We start from the raw sequence: 21,775 nt of genomic DNA on the forward strand, positions 1-21,775 counted from the left end.
ATTGTGGATTAAAGAAGATGAGATTGTGAAGGGATCATTTATTACTACTCAAATAATTCTGCATAGGGTATAAAAGCTTTTAAAAGCAATTAAGAGGGAACTAGCATTACCTGCAATACTATTTTTTCCATTAAATTTCCTTTTTTATGGACCGCTCCAGGGACAAGGTTTGTGGGAGGTGTCCAAAGGTGTAAAAGTTTTGTTCCACAAGTCAACATTCTACGGACACAAAACCAAGAAGAATTTAGTGCTCTGTGCAGAGAAAGAACTATCAGTTACAAAATAATAGCAGTTGGAATACGAGGACAGAATTTGCTTGTTAAATCAAATAAAGAGCCAACTTAAGCAGTTATTACTACGAAGAAAAAACAAGTTTTGTTCATAGAATCATCTCAGACCTGATTCATATTCTTCAGCATCAGCAAACTTATAAAGATAATTTTCCATATGCTTATAAAGATAATTTTCAGAAGTCCTGAGCACTGTGGACCTCTGGATTGAAATCTTTAGTAGCCTATTAGATCAAAATTCATGACCTCTGCAAGCAAAACAGGAGGCATGAAAAGTCTGACAAGGATGGAAGCACCAAAAAGGAGACTTATCCTCCCTCTTATTGCACTGCCTTCTTTTTATCCATCTCCATGAGAATGTCACCTAATGAATTGGCATCTCCCACAAGCTCCCTGCCATCAAAAGAATCTGTTGCTAAGATCAGTCTAGTTGGGATCAGTTTCCTCACACAATGTGTCTTGATACTATTTCTGACGCATTAGCATGAGACACAAATGGGCTGTGTCCACAGATGCACCTGCCATAAACACAGCAACCTTAAAGAAGTTGAGAGATGTTTTATGAAGGTAATCTACATCTTAGAGTGGAATTGTTGAGAATGTCGCCCATCCCTCAGGACAGCTACCCTAGAGAAGACCACAGTCATGCAGGATGCTCACAGTGATAATGCTGCTGCATGCACACATTCAAGAGTAAAACTGAATTAATTCAGGAGGGATAATTAAAGGAAGGAATTGAAGGTTGAATCCAGGTAAGATAAATACAATTAATAAGTAAGGAAGCCCCCAACTTAGGGTTAAGGCAATAGATAGCCAACTGTACAATTTGGTGACAAAGGAAATAATTAATTGGAAGGGAGAGAAGAATCAACTGTATAATTAATGGAAAAACAAAGAAAGACAGACACTGAGGGGGAAATGGCTCAGAATGAAAGACACAAATGCTGAGGAAAAGGCCTCAGGGGGTGGAGTGGGGGGACAACAAGAGAGCACTCACTACACTCAGAATATCACAGATCGCACACACAATGATCCAGAAAAGACTGGGCCAGAAGAGCACCAGCAAAATCAGGTCTGCTTCAAGCAAGGCTAGAAAAACAAACTGCCACTCCAAGACAGGAGTGATCTACAGGTTATTTTGAAGTGGTAATGTTTTTTCCTGCCTTCTAGAAAGTGGAGGACGACAACCCACTTGACTGTGTTCTAATGTCCACTTGAAAAAAGGCTATACCTGCAGTATTCCTTAAGTTCACTCTGGGGTTGCTAACATGTAGTACCAACAATATCTGGAGGGCCCCAACACCTATTAACCTTAGCCACCGTGGCCAATGGTCAAGGATGATGGGAACTGCTTTCCAACTACATTTGGCTGGACAATGTACTGGGAACCTAGAGAATTTCATACAAATAGCAGAATTTCTAGGGTGATAAAACCTTAATAGCTGGAATCTTATGAATTGGGGATTTAAGAAGTCCACATGCAGGACTGCAGTCAACACCACTCAGTATTCAAAAGTATCACAATCCTTAACATGGAGCCAGCCTATCACTCCACCCCTCGAAAGAATAAACATATTTAAAATATATTATTCAAAATAGGAGGTGGTCGTTATCTAGAGACCATCCCACCTATATACCTATATAATGCATTTCTCTTTCCATTTTTTAAGGTTCAACTCTGTTTTCTTTGGATTAAAATTGGTAACCTCCCTCTTACAAAACTATACTATTTGCCACAGAAGACATTTTCAATACTCACCGCCTAAAATCAAAAAGAGGTAAGGAAACTTGACCCAACATTTCAGGGCCTTTTCTCTGTTTATTGGAATCTGGTGAACTACCACCATTTTGATTTAATATTCCAAAGAGGGTAAGGCATAAGATGGATTCTAATGGCAACTGAGAGATCTGTATAGGAAAAATTATTCTGTAAAATAAAGAAATAGAATCGTTAGGAATTACTGACAACTATGCTTTAAAAATATATCATATGTTCAAGAAGATCAATACGTAGTTCCCCCATTGCTAAAACAGTGCTTTATTCTCCATTGCCAACTAAATGTAGACAATTGCACTATTGCAATCTCACTAACCCTCACCATACTTCAACAGAAACCCCTCTTACATGGACAAAATATTTCATGCAATATTTATAAACATTAGTGACAAAGAAACAGAGTCATTAGAAGCATGATGAGAAATGGAACAGGAATAATCAGCTGACTTTTGTAAAGCCATGCTTTTAATATGGTGATGGCTATTTCCAACATCCATCACTTTTGTGTAAGAAATTGTTTGCCATCTGGGAAAAGCACATGCCTACTTGGTTGTATGCACATGTCTCATATGCCACCAGCTTCACATAGGATTCCTCATAGTTTCCCACATGAGGAAATTCCCAGTTCTGTATAGGAATTTCCATTGTGTGGGAAGCAGCTTGATCCCCAAGACAATACTGTGGATGGGACCTGGGCTTGCAAGCTTCCTTCCTTGTTTTCTTCACCAGCTGAATACATTAATAACTGAACAGTAGAACAACACCAATTTTATTTTTAGTTATTTCTATCCTGAAAAGTTGGGAGGTTCTATGCAAATTATGCTGAAGGACCTGGTAAACTATTCAGAATTTCATGCACTGACAGAGCATAGAAAATGAAAGACATTGTTAATTATGTGGTCTGACGGAATCAGTAGCATTAATTAACAATCTCAGGGGATGTGATAGCTACTGCTCAGAGAAACCATAATATTTTTATGAGTCAGATAAATAAAAAAATCACCACTTACAATTCATCCCATTTAATCAAATAGAAGAAATTCTTATAAGTGCCAACCTTCTTGGACTGCACAGGTTTGAAAAGATCTCTTCCATTGTGGGTAAGAGAACAAACCAAATAGTATTTTTCGTAACTGTAAAGGGGAGACAAACATTATGATGAATCAAAACATTGTGATGCGTGCGCACTGGGGTAAAAGGTGCGTTTTGGTTTAGTTACTCACACAGAGACCCAGCTACTAAGGATTCCGTGCGCTGCAAATATTGTGAACTGGAGGTGCTCTGTGGCAGTCCATGCTTCTTTAGTGCTTTTCTGAATCTTTGGAGTGTTTAAGGGACTGCTGCACGAGTTCAAGTGGAGTTGAAGAAGAGCATATACTGCTGAGGTCAGCTGATCTATGCTCGTTTGCAGAGGGTTTTCAAGTTGCAAGGCACCTAAAATAAAACATTTTGCTTTAGGAAGGTAACCATTAAAACCAACATTAAAGACAAAATTAGATGCAAGTTTTGTACTTACCAACTGCATTCTTGCTAGTCTCATCAGAAGATGTTAAAGACACCTGTGCAATAACATATGGAAAACACAATCTTCACATATGTGAAAACCCTTGGTTACGCTATACTATAAATGAAATTATTCAGGTATGCAACTGATTGTTAAAACTATCCTATGAAAACCTCATAATAGTTCTCTCTTTCTTTACTTCTGTAGAGGCAAAATATGGGTTTCTTGTCACCTACTGTAAATGCCACAGTTCTCTCTGCCCTCTCACCCTCCACTGTAAAAGTACAGAATTGGATGTGGGAGGAGGAACGACATCACTATCACTTCCCCAAGTCCCTTCAAAGGCTGTAATTGCAGAAGGACAAAATTCACCATGCTCCAAAACAAATAGTTTTCCTCCCCCCTCCTCAAAAGAATGAGAAGAAACATTTTCCATTTACCTCACTAGCTTCTTGGCTAGTGAAACAAAAACCTGTCTTTCCCAAATTTGCCGTATCAACTTGTCTGCAGGTAATGTGGGGGATGGGACTAAAGGTTCCTTATATCTCACAAAGCACATACACAGCACAAAACATGGCAAACCAATTACCTCAGGACTCGCACTCCTTGGAAGGTTAACTACTCTTCTTAGCTTCTTTACAGATGTTGTAATTGCAGGAGTCTCTACCCCATCCAATGTATAGCAAATTTTTCGAACAGATTTAATGATATGATCTACAGCTTTAGTCTGGTTCTGATGAGAAAAGCACATGACAGAGTCCTGAATTAGGAGTCCAATTGTGTGGGTACGAACACAAGACTCACAGCAGCCAAGCTATTCCTGTCCAGCAAAGGGTGTATAGCCCCTTATTAAGATCTATATGGATTCTCATTTGTACTCTGAAAAATACACACGAGCACCATAATTTGTTTTTAACGAGGAGGAATGTGGACATGGGGAAGTATGGACCAGGGTGGTAAGACTTAGCAGATTTGGAGAAAGCTGCAATAGTCCAGTTCTACTACTATTAAAGGTAAAGGGACCCCTGACCATTAGGTCCAGTTGCTGACAACTCTGGAGTTGCGGTGCTCATCTCACTTTACTGGCCGAGGGAGCTGGCGTACAGCTTCCGGGTCACGTGGCCAGCATGACTAAGCCGCTTCTGGCAAACCAGAGCAGCACACGGAAACGCCATTTACCTTCCCACCGGAACAGTACCTAGTTATCTACTTGCACTTTGATGTGCTTTCGAACTGCTAGGTTGGCAGGAGCTGGGACCGTGCAACAGGAGCTCACCCCGTTGCAGGGATTTGAACCGCCGACCTTCTGATTGGCAAGCCCTAGGCTCTGTGGTTTAGACCACAGCGCCATCCGCTAAAAAATATTTTTAGCCATCTCACCCCTTGCTTTTTCCTGTAAGACCAATTGCAGTTGTTAACAGTCGTCAACAGGTTTACCACACCTATCAGCCAATCACCTATTCCCACTACCATTCTGAGTAATACCCCTCCCCACCCTCTCACTATATACAAGGGTCTGGTGACTTCTGTTTCAGTGTATCTGAAGAAGTGTGCATGCACACGAAAGCTCATACCAGTAACAAACTTAGTTGGTCTCTAAGGTGCTACTGGAAGGAATTTTTTTATTGCTATAGAAGTAAGTTTAGTGCAAGAGATAATGCTTACCTCATTCTTAAGTAGTTTATCGACTTGATTATGATAAGCTTCCAACAGCTCTTCAAGAGACTGACTAAAACGAACAATGATTATATTACTATATGCATTTGTAAAAGAAATATACTGACAACTTGGAGGTAATTCATTTCATTACAAAGGATGTTATGACAGTGGTTACCTTTGAATGCTTTCTCTGAAAAGCTTTTCTACATGATAAAGATGCTTCGTCAAATCTACAGGTGTACTGTCATCATCTTCCTAAAAATGAGAGATATACAAGTTATTCAAAGACTATAACCACATGTTTCTTCTAAAGGAACTCTAAAAAGTAATATAAACATGGACAGCAATTTGTCTGGAGTTTAGAAAATGAGAATTTTGGCTTCCCCTCACTCTTCCTTTAAAGAATAAAGTGCACAAATATCTACCTTCAAATACGCTAGTAAAGGGTTTGTCACAAAGTCTATAAACTTGTACCAATATTTTTCACTCTCCAAATTCTATTAACTATTTACCATGAATCAGTGAACCAAATAGGAATTTTGAAAGCCAACTCACTTTTTTTTACTGTAAAATCCATTTCAGGTTAACTAATGTTTTAGGCAGTAAGCCAAAACTTACCTATGAATACGTAAGTTTATTCTTTAAATAATTTTTATTCATTTTCCAAACAAATTTTATACAATCAACAAATTATTTTGCACTCATTCTTCAATTTTTGACTTCCCTCAGTTTCTCTGTCAATCTTTCGTAAAATTTCTATTTATTGACGCATTTCTAAACATGATATTGCCTTTCCCAACTCCTTTTCCTCTTACTCTCTTTTTTGCAATATTTCTTACTATCTCACAGAGTCTCTTCAAAACCAACAAGCGTTGTCTGTACAGCACATATATTTTTCAGATATTCTGTAAATTTCCCCCAGTCCTCAATAAACTTTTGGTCTTTCTGATATCGAATCTTCCCAGTCAATTTGTCCAATTCTGCATATTCAGTCAATTTCCTTCTCCATTCTTCCACTGTTGGAATTTCTTCCTGTTTCCATCTTTGGGCCAGAAGTATCCTTGCGGCAGTCACTGCATATTGAAACTATTTACAGTCTCTCTTATTAATTTCGTTTCCTACCATTCCTAATAGAAAGGCCTCTGGTTTTTTAACGAACGTATATTTCAACATCTTTTTCAATTCATTGTATATCATTTCCCAGAAGTCTTTCACCCTTTTACACTCCCACCACATATGATAGAAAGTACCTTCTTTTTCTTTACATTTCCAACACTTATTGCATGTTTTATACATTTTGGCCAGTTTAACTGGCGTTATATACCATCTGTAGAACATTTTCATTACATTTTCTTTCAACGCAGTACATGCCATAAATTTTAACCTTTCATTCCATAATTTCATCCAATCATCATACTGTATATTATAACCAAAGTCTCTTGCCCAGTGTATCATTACTGCTTTTACCTCTTCATCTTTTGTATGCCACTCCAGCAACATTTTATACATTTTAGACAGATTTTTATACTCATTATTCAATACCTCCACTTGGAATTTTGATTCTTTACCTTCATACCCACACATTTTACAATCTTTTTTAAACATTTCATTAATCTGAAAGTAATGTAACCAGTCGTAAACAGATTCTTTCACCTCTTCATAAGTTTTCATTTTCCATTTCCCCCCCTCTCGTTACCAATTCTCCATATGTTATCCACCTCCCCCTCATATTAATTTTTTTCACACTCATCACTTCTAATGGTGAAATCCAATGGGGGAGTCTAGGTTCCAACAAGTTTCTATACCTCTCCCACACCTCTATCAATGATCTTCGGAAGATGTGGTTTTCGAAACCTTTGTGAATTTTTTTCTTCTCATACCATAGATAAACATGCCAACCAAATCTGTTATCAAATCCTTCTAAATCTAACAGCTCTCCATTCTCTAATTTAATCCATTCTTTTATCCAACAGAGGCATGATGCTTCATAATATAATTTCATATCTGGCAGGGCGAAGCCACCTCTTTCTTTTGCATCTGTTAATAACTTAAACTGAATCCTTGGCTTCTTACCCTGCCAGATATATCTTGAAATTATTTTTTGCCATTCTTTAAAAGTTGATGCCCCCTTGATTATCGGCAGTGATTGGAAAAGGAATAACATCTTTGGTAGCACACTCATTTTTATCGTAGATATTCTCCCCGAAAAGGACAATTTCAGTCTTCCCCACACCTCCAAATCCCTTTTTATTTGATTCCACATAGGTAAATAATTGTTTTGAAACAAATCAATGTTCTTGGGGGTTAACCATATTCCTAAATACTTCACTTTGTTCACCACTTCTATCTCTGTCCTTTGTTGTATTTCCTCAATTAATTCTTGATTCATGTTTTTAGCCATAATTTTTGTCTTTTTTTTGTTGAGATAGAATCCTGCAACTCGTCCAAATTGTTCTATTTCTTCTAAGATTCTTTCAATACTTTCCACTGGTTCTTCTACTGTCATTACCAAGTCATCTGCGAATGCTTTAACTTTGTATTCATTTTTCCCTATAGACACCCCTTTTATATCTTCATTTTTTTCTTACTGATTTTAGCAAAACTTCCAGCACCATAATGAATAATAATGGCGACAGTGGGCATCCCTGCCTTGTACCCTTGGTTATTTTAATATCTTCTGTAGTATAGTTATTTACAATCAGCTTCGCTTTCTGTTCTGTATATATTTAATACGTAAGTTTAATTGAACTCAGTGGGGCTTGCTTTGGGGCAGACATGAAAAGGATTGCACTGTTAGCCCTTAAGCTCTCCAATGAACCTATTTCACCTCTACAAATACTTTAAAAAGCCCCAGGCCAGGTGCTAAAGAGCTCCATAATATGTACAAAATGTTTATTTGTGCACAGGAATTTCCTGCATTTTTTTGCTTTCAGCCCTATTCATTGTGATGACTGCTGTTCTAAGGTTGCTTTATTTTCTTTGTTTTTTCTAAACAATGTACAAACAGAACCAAACAGCAAAAAAGGAGAGGAAAAGTTGGTTATGTTTAACGCAGTAAATAAAGATCTTAGAGAATCCAAAAAAGCATATGGATTTAAGTTTATTTGTGCCTTATCACACATGATGAAGAGTCCATTTTTCAACAAAACAATCATAGTTGTGCCTACCCTTTTTGAACTGAATCATATTGGTCAATTTAACCATGTAAGCTATATCTCAAACTAATCAGTTAGTCCTCCAAACTTGGAGGCGAGATTTTGTTTTAGTTATAAAAACAGTGATATGGGCTGCACTTAATAAAGGATCATCTTCCTGTTGCCCATAGGCAACCAAAAAGAAGCTTCAATGGGTCCCTTGGCATGGTATGTCCTATGATAATTTCAAGTTCTTTAATGTTAGTACAAAATTTTGTTATTTTATGACAGTTCCAAAAGATGTGTAAAACATCTAGTACTGGGCATCTTACTCCTCCAACAAAGACTAGTTGCTGTTTTATATATATATATATATATATATATATATATATATATATATATATGGCTAAGATGTTTTAATGTTAAGTAACACCTGAAGAGCATTTTACATAAACTTTCCTAAGACCTACACTACTAGTGTACTATGACACATTCAACAACAACAATACCATTGGGTTAACAACGGGATGACAAAAAATAGCTCTACTCTAGAGTAAGAATTGTGCTCTGATCTTTAACATGTTGGATAAATTTGGAACCCATCATCTGCAAAAGAAGAATCCCGACGGAGGAAATGTCTGCTGTTTAACTGGATTAATATCCAGTGTGGTTTTTTCTGAGGGGGTAAGCATACCCCAAAACCTTTTGTGAATCTTTGTACTTTTGTCCATTTACTGTATTTATTTTTCCCGATTTGAACTATAAAATGGTGATTTTCTTGAGTCAAAATGAGAGTACCCCTAAACTTTTTTTTTAAAGCACTGTTAATTATCTATTGATATGTTACAGCATATTTCAGTAGAACTAATTTTTATTAACTATAACAATGGGAAAGTACCTTCCTAACTCAAGAAATAAGCTAAAAATTGTTTTGTTCATTCCTTTATTTCATAAACTTTAAATACCGCTTGTTTCTAAACAAAAACGAAAACCAACAACTTCAAAGCGGTTTACAAAGAGAGCATAAAACAATATAATGTAAAGTAAAAACAGTTTAAAATGGGCATTTAAGACATTTTTAAAAAATTAAAAACAGCAATAAACCAAGATTAACATTCTATGTATCTGGACTGGCTTGTCTTATAAAAGAAAATTACATACTTGATGCAGTGTAGATGTCAGGGGAGGGGGGAATTATAGTGCTTTATCAAGTTCTTTTAACGCTTTGAGGAAGTGCTGACAAAATATATAAAATGGAATCACTAGCAACAAGTATATGTTTCTCCCTGCTCCTGAACAGTTAAGAGGCTGCAATGTTTTTTTTAACCCTCACTTATAACTATAATGAAAACAAGTTATCTTTTTCCTCAGTTCCAAGCTATAAGAAGAGAGCCTGGAATGTGCACAACCTCAATAATACACATGAAATCAATAAAGTCAGGTTGTTTTGAGAATGTGTGTTCACTTTGTACTTACTGTTCGTGCCAAATCTCTGCATATAACATTGCGGGTCAAGAGCTGCAGTTTAATATCCGTGTCCCACTTTCGGCAGTTCTGAATGTATTCATGGCTTCCTACACCGTGCTTACTATAAAAGAAATGGATGTGGTTGCCTACCATTTCAAATTTGCAAAACCTTTTCTAAAAGATTTTCCTGGAAAGTAATAGTGACTGGAATCTAGAAAGCAACACTATGGTCAATGCAGACGTAACATGCCTTTGCAGTCAACATGTGCTCCCTTCCTCTTCTCCCTCTCACTACTGCCCTTGCTTCTTCTCTTTTTCTTTGTTAACTATGGCTTAGCACATAGCTGTCAACGTTCCCCTTTTCTTGTGAGGAATCCTGTTTGGAATAAGGGAATTTCCCTTAAAAAAGGGGAAATGACAGCTATAGCTTAGCCTTATATTCATACAGATGGGACGCGGGTGGCGCTGTGGGTAAAAGCCTCAGCGCCTAGGGCTTGCCGATCGAAAGGTCGGCGGTTCGAATCCCCGCGGCAGAGTGCGCTCCCGTTGCTCGGTCCCAGCGCCTGCCAACCTAGCAGTTCGAAAGCACCCCCAGGTGCAAGTAGATAAATAGGGACCGCTTACTGGCGGGAAGGTAAACGGCGTTTCCGTGTGCTGCGCTGGCTCGCCAGATGCAGCTTTGTCACGCTGGCCACGTGACCCGGAAGTGTCTCCGGACAGCGCTGGCCCCGGCCTCTTAAGTGAGATGGGCGCACAACCCCAGAGTCTGTCAAGACTGGCCCGTACGGGCAGGGGTACCTTTACCTTTTTATATTCATACAGAGGTTAATACTACTGTACCCATGGTTGTGTGATGAGTCTGGGAGATACAGCAGGCTTAAAAACCACCCAAAAAAAACTGTTTGAGAGGTGGAGGAACATCTCTCCCGAACAGATTTTAGGTGCAGAGTAGAAGAGGGATCAGCAAAAAATCTCTTCTTGGCTATACATACAAGTCCACCCCACCCCCCAGTGTCTACTTGACATCATCATCAAAATGAGAGCCTGCATTTAATCCAGATTTACTCTTTTTGCAGAAAATCCAGTAAGTTAACAAACATTTGCATTATTTTCTTTCTGAAAGCACCCTAAGCCCACTTAAATACTGAGAGGGAAAGTTTCTGCTTACTTCTGCAAAACTTCTTCTTGTCCACAAACCTTCAAGATATAACTGTCAATGTCTACATCATTCAAGTCATCGTGCACCCAGCAAAGTGCTTGCATTATTATAAGCTCAACTGGAGAACTTGCTATTTAAAGACAAAAAAACAACAACAAATAGAAGACAATAGTTAAGAAAGTACTATTTTATTCTTCACTAACTCTTGAGGTTTTTCCAATTTAAATGAGTTAATAGACTCATTTATATTTATATGAAATATAAATTTCATATAAATTTATATGAAATATAATTTGTATTTCCAGCTGATTTAAGTGCAGAAGTTCTTTAAAGACATAAAATCCAGTACAAGGTAACTTATTAGGGGAGTGGTCACTATCAGAGTGACCTGGTGACCATACCAGAATATGCAGTGAGTTCTATGAGGGTTCTCCATAAAAAGATCAATGACATGTCTGCAAGTTTTCAACTACAAGGAAAATGATTTGTTTACTATACTTTAATTTAAACTGCTTGATTTAAGAGAGTGGCAGTTATAATCTAAATAATGTAATGTTACTTTAGAACCCAAGATAGCCAACTTTATCACATGGGAGATGGCTTATTCCCAGACTTATTTAAAAGGCTGACATGACATGCAAATTTGACCAGGCTGCCCAATTAATAGATTTGAAACACTTAAACTAGTTCTAGTAAAAACAAAAACAAAAACCCAAACCCAGCCCATTTAACAGTTCCCTAATAATTACACCAGACGCATTTGGTAAGAGGAATCTTATCTACTGATATTTACAACCAACTGAAACATAAACTGTAGAATAATGACTATTCTCATGTGTGCTAATAATTTGGGATGCAAATAATTCTTGGAATTTTCATCTTGATGTAATCTTTTGATCTATGGAAACATCATTTATTAAAAAATGAAAACACCCATACCATCACATGTAAATATCACTGGCTGTTGGAAACCTTCAATTTCTATTGAAATCTTGATGCTTGAGTTCTCTCCACTGATGTTTCTTTGCAACATTACTGGGCTCAGCACAAAGCCTGAGTTTGTATCAAGATTGTCATGGGGAAACTTGGTCCTCAACCTGTAAGCAATATGTATGTAAGTTCCTTGCTCTAATGAAGATAAATTACACTTACATGTAGTTCACAATGTTACTTATTTCTTAGTAAAAAGAGTTAGAATCACACAGTTAATTCATTTGCCTAAAAAACTGTTTTACTTATTTCTCCTCCACCCTATGAGACAAGTCATTGGCCTTGCACTCATGGAACCTCATGTTCCATTATCCTAAAAATCTCAAACCATCCAATCTATACAAAAGACATCTGAATCAGATTAACAAGTTTATGCAAATCTACCCACCATGGAATAAATTATGCAATCACAGAATTCAACATTTCCTAGTGCACAAATCTCAGGTTCCCCTCTTTCCCCCAATTCTCCATTACATAGTATTGTAATAGTTCAGGAATAGAGGAATGGTAAAACATCCTACAGCCAGATGAATATGCAGTAAAAATTCAGAAATCAATCTTAGTGTTTTGCTGCTTTAATAACTATAAAAAATTGCATTTTCCCTCCAAACCAGTAAAAAAGCATGCATATAACATATGACACATGAAACAAAATACTCAAGTGTCAAGCCTATAAATGAAACTAGTGCTGTCATTTACTTCCTTAAAGATGTTTGCACCACACTACTGCTTACTTTGCAATGGCATCACAAAATGCTGCTTGTTCTTGGTCTTGGCCATCACCATTTTTGAGAAATTTATTTCCTGTTGGCAGGTTACTGGTCCCATTGTCTGTCTGAAATTTAAGAATAAAGAAGTAAAGCAGTGATACACATGACTCCTATAAGCCTTTCTTGAGTCGTATTCCTTGGTCTCCCAAATTCAATCAAGTATGAGACGATGTGTGCAGAATTAAGTATACACATGATGGAATATTGGGCGTGGACTAGCACTATAAAATACTGGCTGCTTTGCCATTTTCGTTCCCAACCTTCGAGTCTGCTTTCTGATTTACTCAAGGACTTCTGTAAATCCAGATGGCTCCAACTCATACACAGCAAAATTAGATCTATTGGTATTGACTTAGAATTAATGTATAATTCTAGTAAGCAATATATTTATTGCAATATCCAAATTTGATTAAGGGATATTGAAAAACAAAACATTTAATCAGCTGTAAATAAAATCTGCTCCCCAAAGTTCTATGGTTTAAATGCAACCAATAACAGGATCACTTATATCTCAAAGTTAGTAATTCCAGCCCAACACAGGGCATTTATGTTAGCCCAAAGGAACGTTTCCCCCTCAGCTTTTGTTAAGGGCAGATGTTTAAACATCCCTAGAAATGATAGACATTGCGGATGTTATTTGAATGTGCTAGACACTGTAGAACATATTATTTTCTACTGTCCACTGTGCAACCAGCTACATAAATGTGTGTTATCCCCTTTTTTTGGGTAGTTTAACATCATGACACAATGAAAATATCAGATTCTATCTGCTATTAACCCAGAGGTAAGGGTGGCCGCAAGGGTGGCTGAATTTCTGTCAATAGTATCTCTTACAGTGGTGAATGGCACGGGTTGCCGGGAAGACATTCCAATGAAAAATTCTGCTACTATATATCTTGAATGGCTGCTTCTTTTTATATATTTTAAATTTTTGCATATATTGATGTTTTAAGATGGTCTATATCTGTAACGCCTAAGAAAGTTTTGAAGAAAGAAGCCAGTGAAAGTATAGCCCTAGTCTTACCTGCAGTGGCTAAAGGTGGGACAGAGCTGGCAAAACTAAGTGTATTTGATTCCAAATATGTTTGTTTCATAGAAAGCAGTCTACCACTGCTAAGAGTAGGTAGGGGTGGGCAACCTTCCCAGGGTTGAGTTCCACATTCCCGGGGGATGGGGCAATGGTCAGGGCCACATATGGATGGTTGCAAATGGGATCAAAGCATATAAAGGGTCAGACACCTTGTCTAGCTGTGCTGTTCACTGAACATTTCATTCTCTCTCATACCACACACCCATTTATTCACACAAACACAAACATTTGTCCTTTCCTCACATCATTCGGTCACCATTTACTCATTCTTTCTCTGTCTCTTTTCCTTCAGGCTTCTGGGGGCGGGTGAAGCGCACCAAGGGAAGTAGTGCACGGCGCCATGAGTCCTCTAGTCTAGACCGTGGGTTGCTCACCTCTGACTTAGAGCAATGTTTCAAGTAGCTTCAAACACTGCAGTTCCAGGTTATTGCTATCACTTTGTGCTATAAATGCCTGAAGTCTCAAGATCATAGAAATGTATTTGCTTCTCCTGCTGTCTTACCCCCCAAAAATGCATGTGTGTTAAATTGTGGCAGCTATAGATATTGGGCATGCTCCCCATTGGTTTTTGTTTTCGTGTGGACATTTTACATGGATTGCTTGTTTGTCCTAAACCCCTGAATAGTTAGAATGGGTAGAAGTGAGAGTACCGCTTAACTCCTTTCGTCAGATGTAATTTTTTTTTAGTGTGGCTCATTGTCTGTTCAGGCTTCTAACACTTAAATGTATGGAATGCAGGGTTGTTAAGAATACTCTAATTCTTTAGCTTGGGAAAATTCTATTTGAGTCTTGTCTCTATATTGCGATTTTGTTGTCATATATTATTCTGGTAGATTATTATATACTGTACAGTAGTGTATCTTATGTTGTATTATTATGCTTTTGACTGTTGTGGGGGCCTTCTACCAAAAACCAGTATAGAAACTAAAAATTTTTTTGGGGAAAATTCTCCACCTTAATACTCAACAACTGTGTCTCTGAAAAATTTCCAGTTCAGCCTGGTACTCTCATTATCTGATGATGGGTTCATTTTCTGTTTATTTAAACACAGAGACACACATGCACACACACAATATAATCAACAGTATATATTGCATAACACATATAGACAGAAGATGGAAAAACCAGATTTAAACACACCATTATGACATAATTATAACACATCTTCACCCCAACCCCACCACCCACAACATAATCCTATATGCACTCACTCAGAAAGAGGTTCCATGGGGCTTGCTCCCTAGTAAGTGGGTACAGGATTGCAGCCTACATCTATTTAGACGGAGGCGCACAGTCTCAAACTTACCGTAATATGATGATATTGCAAAGATATAAACAGGATATTTTCTGTTCTCTGATTCCACTTTCCAAATAAAAGCAAGTGAAATGGAGTATGATCTGGAACTCCTACTAAAGTAATTCTTAGTTCTAATTATTTAGTCTTAAAATAATCCTAGTTTTATGGCTTCTACCTCTAATTTCCAATATACAGAATTTGATAGCATTCTTGTGGAATTAAGTCCTGAAATAAGATGTGAGTAGGTTTACTTCAAAAGTCTGTGGAACATTTTATTCATGTTATTAAAAAACCTGAACAAATATTTATGCAGCTGCTATTAGTCAAGTCAAAATCCAAAATTTTAAAGATAATCTCTAGGGGGAAATGTAAAAAAGTAACTCATACAATGTCTTATATGAACAACTTCAAAATAGGAGTTGCTTTAATGCCATAGCTCCTGCCACCTGTGCCATTTTTGTGCCAACTGCTTAAATTACACATTCGCTTGTGATTTAAAGCACATGTACCATATGACATGCCACAAGAGGAAATGTCTCATTTATCAGTGCCAAAATACACTCTGAAAGGCAGCATATGATTAGTCCTCCATTCAATAGCCAACAGTAAAATAAAATAACAGAAGTATGTTGGTCCTGGTCTGCCATTTGTCACGTTGCTGGGTAGCATCAATTAAACCAGCTGGTACCAAAAAAATCACCTTGGCTTGGATTAAGGCTGCAGCCCCTCCACCACACTACAAACTACTCTGGGGGAGCCATCAAGTGTCTTCTGCTAATACATGGAGATCTTTGGCTCTAACCCACAGAAAGTGGCATTTTTTTTACAAGCAACTCCATGAAGTACATTCCTCAACGTTCTGTGATTGTTGTAAATTTTTTTAAACCCTTTTTAATATTGTGTTTTAATGTTGTAGTCTGCTCCAGGACCTTGGAGTGAAATGTGGGTAAATGATGATGATGACTGACAAAAAAACCTAACCTGGTTTGGATGAAACACTAAAACAAATTTACCATTATATGCACAAGCTTGCCTCTCCTCCCCTGTTCCTACAGTGTGGCCAAGAGAAGACTAGAAGGATTTGCTTCTGTTTTCAGTTAACCACAGTGCATCATTCTGTCTCAGCTGCGAACTGCAATTATGTTCAACTATAGTTTATCTTAACAAGATTCTAAATAACAGTTTGAAGTATACGTGCTTGTACAAACCCTAGTTGAAACTAACCACAGTTTATCCTAGACATAACAAACTAGCTATGTTGGAATGTAATGCTAAACCATAACTTAGCACAATGTGAACGTACTGCAGTGAACCTTGAACATGCATGTTCCCCTCCTGTGTGGATGGGAGGAGAATTTTAGCTGTGTTTAATTCCGGTTGCCTATTTGGCTTGTCATTTTTCCTCAAAGAAAAAGACTGTGGCTTACAATGCAGTAATATACCAGATGTTTTAACCTCACATATCTCTTTCTACTTTCCGAGGTATAAACCAACCATTCATATATTAAGCCTCACTGATTTTATTTCCATGTAAACACAATTCTCATTGTGCTGCAAATGTGATAAAAAAGAAAATAACTTTCCAATGTGCTAATATGACTTGCAATATATTTAATTTTGATAATATGTGTGTCATTTTAAACTTTCAACAGCATCAAGGTTTCTGAGAAACTTTGTTGAAGAAAGCATAACACATGTCTCCAATTTAAAGACTGAGCTTTACCTAGCATAACTGAATTGTGAATAGAGTAAGGATTTAATTTATGAAGATATCACATAGCGTTTTAACAGAAGTGAACATGACATTAAATTAAATGGCAATAGCTCCTGTGCCAAGGATTTTGCTACATTTAATAGACAACTGATTCATTAGTTTCACCTCCAAGGAAGAATGCTGAATTAAATGGTCTGATTCAGCATAACAATTATATTCTGTAGCTGGAAACAAAATTAAATGCCCAAGTCTTAGATCAAGCTAATACCTGATATTTTAATTTAATTTTAATTTTGTGAATAAAAAATGCCTAATTTTAATGGCAGTCAAATTTATCTGACACATTTAGTTCTATCCTGTATTTCAGTGCAAACCCTAACTAGATGTTTACAATAAAAATGTTAAAAACCAAAATAACTGAATATAATAAAAAGACCACCACACATACGAGCTGGTCTTTGACCATAATAAATTATCTTATCTTATCTAACAGCACCACATATACGGAACCCATAATCTACAATAGGGGTAGCCAATGTGGTACTCTCCAGCTGCTGTGGACTACAACTCCCATCGCTCCTATTGACTATCCCTGCAGAAGAATTTAAGACAAAAACTACAACTAGAGAAACCCCAGAAAACACCCACACCCTAGGCATACAAATGAGCTGACTAATCCATCTTATTATTATCTGGCTGTCATGTCATGGCAAACAAATAACGCACATCCCAACAGACTCAGAGATCCTATATGGGCATTCTAAAGATATGAACAGTAGGGGTTAATATGACTGCCACTTCCTACACTAGGGAAAAAAACCTTCAATATTTGAGAACCGTTGTGAGCATATTAAATCTCAGGCCTTTGTTTTGTTCTGCTGAAGTGTTATCCTGCCGAGTTGTAAAGCTTTGTTCCCATGCCAGATAGTTTTGATCATGCACGGGGCCTAAATGTCTACTTCCTCCTAATACTCATGACAGATCACACAGATGGAGCCTCTTTGTAAAGGATAAACCGCAGAGATTTGGAGACCAAGTTAACAGTTTTGGCCATGATATGTGTATACTATTAATTTAGAAGCAGTTTATATGTTTAATATACTACATAGTGCATTATGTGTGCAACATCAGTATGAAATATGGGATATAAGACTTTCTAATGTTATTTTTTTAAAAGAGCCTGTTTACATGGAAAAATAATCTTTAAAAATTATTTTTTTCAGCAGAAGTATCTTATTACAGTAGTTCTGCAAAGTAACCAACTACACAATGGCAGAAATCCTGAAACCACTTCCTCACAAGTAGCCCATGTGATGTCAGTAAGTCTTTAGTATAGGAATAACTAGACTTTAAGAACTCATCACAATCAAGTTTACTTGCACATACACTGACTACTCTTGACCTACCTGAATTGTTTGTGACTTTTTGATAATGATTAAACTGAATAATAATCATCCCTTCTAATATCACACTTGGTATTCTGGACCAATTAGTTTAGCTGTGAAATGGAGCTGCCCACAGAAAATATAGTAGTTTCTGCATTTTTTAAAAAGGAAAAGAACTCCAAAAACATCCTAATGGGGAATGAGCACAGTCACTGGCTTTGAAGAAGAACAGAGTGTTGAAAGTGTTAGTTGGAGAATAATAATAATTAATAATAGAGGAAAGGGATGCAGAGGGCATTGGCTTGGCATATTTGAGCTGCTAACTGCTACAGTATTTCAGGGGAATTAAAATCTGGGGTATGCAAACCATGAGATTAAGACTCCTATCACAGCACTATGTGGAGTATTCACTCCTTTCACATTCCTCAAAAAAAGTATCCCCCACCACTGCTATTAGATACCAAAACCCCATTCTGGAAGCCAGTTCTGAATCTCTTTGGAACTAAATAGCACAGTACGAAAAGTTTTCCAGACATGAAACCAGGCCTTCTGTTTTAGACTGGGTGGAGCCTCAACAGGAGGCTATTTGGCAACATTTTGTGGGTCCTAAATTTTTTCTTCTAATTCCCAATTCTGTGATCCTATACTTTATCAGCAAGGTTGCAAACCAGGGCCACCCACAGTCAGGATTGCCCCAAGTATGTTTATTTTCAGGAGGTTGAAGGACTTTACAAGTATGAGGAAAAATATCACGCCAAAAAATTATCGTAACAAGAGGGTTCCCTTAATCTGTTGACTTAGTGTCTCACTCTAAGGTTTATGATCTGATGGAGCTGCATAAGGTCTACCCACAGCTGTGTACTGTTCAGTAATGAAGCAGCTACACAAACCTGGTTTCTGATGGTGGGGGTGCAAGGTGGGGGCAGTAATGAAGGCAAATAAAACTCTCCCTACTCACCATTCTTTCTTCTGATTTCTGCACATCTAGAAGGCAATTGTCTGAAGCTATACTGCATTCTTTAGAAAATGTGACTGTAGTACTTAACAGGAACAATATTTTTTAATTTTAAAATTTCAATTTAAAAATTAATGCAAAATAAACACACGTTACCAAATTCACAATTTTCTTAAAAGTTCTAATAATCAATTATTTGTAGAATTATGGTTGGGCAGGGAACAAATTCTTCATTCCATTAAATAGTATCAACTTTTCAAAATGAAAGTAAGCTTACAAAATGAAAATAAGCTTTCAGGATATGTTTTACCTGTGATGTTTGGCCCTGTAATTTAGTAAGCTGAGCGGTTCGAATGTTTAAAGACTGACTTCTTGTAACTGTTGCCCCAGAAGAAGACTTCCCACTAACTTTTCTTTCAAGACGACATTTCCCTGGGGATTTCTCCTCCAGTAGCACAGCATCCCAAGGATCTTCTACAACTGTACTACAAGTCACCTTTGCATCATCTTCTGCCGTATACAATATATCCATACTGTCGACTTTCGGTTTACTTAAAGGATCCAAATCCAACCAATCAAATTTACTAATATCACTGGAGTTTTCAGAGGTTGGTAAGTTAACTGTAGATTTAGTAGCAGTCACTTCTAAGTCTGTGCTTGATCTCCCATTTTTCAGAAATTCTGAAGTGCTTGCTATCTTATCAAATACTTTTGCCATTTCAGGGGTAAGTGTTGGCTGATATATAGGCAAACTTCTCTGTGGATGGAAGGCTGAAGTAGCAGGCAGTGCATATGTAATGTACTGGGACCTCTCTGGAAGACTTAGATAAATAGGCTTTGAAGACTGGTAAGTGGACATACCTGGATGGAAGCCATTCTGAAAGATACCAACTTGTTTGCTGTAAGAATTTGCTGGGTAAATAGAAGGTACAGTGCAAGTAGAAGGCCCAGGAAACCCAGGTGTCCACTGTCCTCTTTGAATAGTAGGGTTGGCATAAAACTGTGAAGAAAATGATGAACTCAGAATAGGAGTTGCTGGCAACGTGGTGTGCTTGCTTGACTCAGAACTGTCCTCAAGTAGTAGTTTCTCTAGCTCAGCATGGCTTAGTTTTTCTATCTCAATTGTATTTAACTTATCATCCATCTTTCTCTTGGCATCGGACTCTGGAAACACCATAAGATCATGGTCCTGTTTCCTGTGGGATTGTACAGTTGGCCAAGAGTTGCTTAAAATGTCAACACTTTGTCTGTTACCAGCTACCACTCTTTCCTTTTGCATCTTAGCTAGAGCCTCAGCTTCCATCTGCAGCGCCTCCTCTTTGTCCACTTCTTTTGCCTTTGCTGTGCCCAAAGAGGGCGATGAACGCTGTTTGACTTCATTGCTGCTAGATATTTGGGCCATGCCGTGAAAACAGATGTCCATTAACAACTCCAGTCACCTCTTCTGCAAATCCTTGGCCCCAAAATGTTCAAAGCCAGATTCAGAAGCACTGGAAGGAGAAAGAAAAACACTCGTTAGAAACAAAATGAACAATATTTGCAAAATCAAATGAAAAAGTATTCAAAATGGTAGATTTCTAAAACCGCTTCAAGAACTAGGTCCAAGCTTTTATTGTATGCGTGTAAAATGAAAAACAATGCAGTATCAATCAGCAACCACTTGTCTCATTTCTCAAACCAGCTGCATATGCATTTTGTTTGCGCTAAGTAGCCTATAGAATTTTGTGTTATGAGGCAGCACATAAATGCAATGAATGAAGTAATAAAATTAACCTATGCTTAAATAATTCCTGCTCCTGCTTCCTTTTGTGTCATTCAGGTGCACAGTCCCAAGGACTGTTGGTTTCAAATAAAGCCTAGGTTCTTCATCTGCGAGACAGACACACATAACCCAACTAGAGGGGAACATGCAAACCCTAAGAATGACGTGTGAGTGTGATCAAATTTTGTGGGTAGTCTGAGAACAGGGGCTGAAAAAGTGCAGCCACTCAAGTTTCAGCAAGCACGCTGTTCAGACTTCCACTGGAATCAGGGTTAGCTCTGGCTACCCTTCTTCCAGTATTTCCAACAGAGCTGGATAGGATAGATAAGCACAGGCACTAGAATTCAGCAAAAGAACATTGGAGATGGCAATAAACAAATAAGAGTGTTACTCAGTGGCTGCATTCACACATAACACTAAGACTAAGCAAGAAATGTATATAAAATATTTCAGCTGTAATTAACAGCAGCTACTCACAGCTACATATTTCTCATAATTATTAGAACAAGTGCATTGTTTATGTATATTAATTATTTCTATATATTGCTACAAATGCAATGCTTGGAAGAGCATATCTAAACTTAAAAGCAATTTATTTCTACATCAGTAACTGTGGAAAGTTGTGCTGCACTGTCTTGCCAACACAGCTCAGTCCAACTCTAGAATCCATTTTAAACCAGATGAGATTTCTTACTTAGAGGAATGTTCTGCATTGGAAACCATACATTTCATCTGGCATTGCTCATATACAATGAATTACATGCAATGGGTTCAATCCAGACTTTATTTATTTTAAAATTTGTAGATCACCCTTCATCACAT

General features: G+C 37.5%; 1 protein-coding gene across 3 annotated transcripts in view; it reads right to left on the bottom strand.

Annotated features, from left to right (window-relative positions):
* Positions 1-21,775, bottom strand: part of PIK3C2A (phosphatidylinositol-4-phosphate 3-kinase catalytic subunit type 2 alpha) — a 48,019-nt gene that overhangs the window by 21,047 nt on the left and 5,197 nt on the right. For all 3 annotated transcript variants that reach the window (XM_053392666.1, XM_053392655.1, XM_053392675.1), the window contains exons 2-14: positions 19,502-20,681; positions 12,715-12,815; positions 11,930-12,087; positions 11,000-11,120; positions 9,841-9,952; positions 5,406-5,485; positions 5,237-5,300; positions 4,161-4,304; positions 3,584-3,626; positions 3,291-3,501; positions 3,078-3,200; positions 2,050-2,217; positions 111-219 (exon numbers count right to left, since the gene is read on the bottom strand). In XM_053392666.1, coding sequence (XP_053248641.1) covers positions 111-219; positions 2,050-2,217; positions 3,078-3,200; positions 3,291-3,501; positions 3,584-3,626; positions 4,161-4,304; positions 5,237-5,300; positions 5,406-5,485; positions 9,841-9,952; positions 11,000-11,120; positions 11,930-12,087; positions 12,715-12,815; positions 19,502-20,614 — 2,547 coding nt within the window. In that variant the 5' untranslated portion in view covers positions 20,615-20,681. The remainder of the gene's footprint in view (positions 1-110; positions 220-2,049; positions 2,218-3,077; positions 3,201-3,290; positions 3,502-3,583; positions 3,627-4,160; positions 4,305-5,236; positions 5,301-5,405; positions 5,486-9,840; positions 9,953-10,999; positions 11,121-11,929; positions 12,088-12,714; positions 12,816-19,501; positions 20,682-21,775) is intronic.

The sequence above is a fragment of the Podarcis raffonei genome, chromosome 1 (assembly GCF_027172205.1).
Source record: "Podarcis raffonei isolate rPodRaf1 chromosome 1, rPodRaf1.pri, whole genome shotgun sequence".
Taxonomy (NCBI): Eukaryota; Metazoa; Chordata; class Lepidosauria; order Squamata; family Lacertidae; genus Podarcis; species Podarcis raffonei.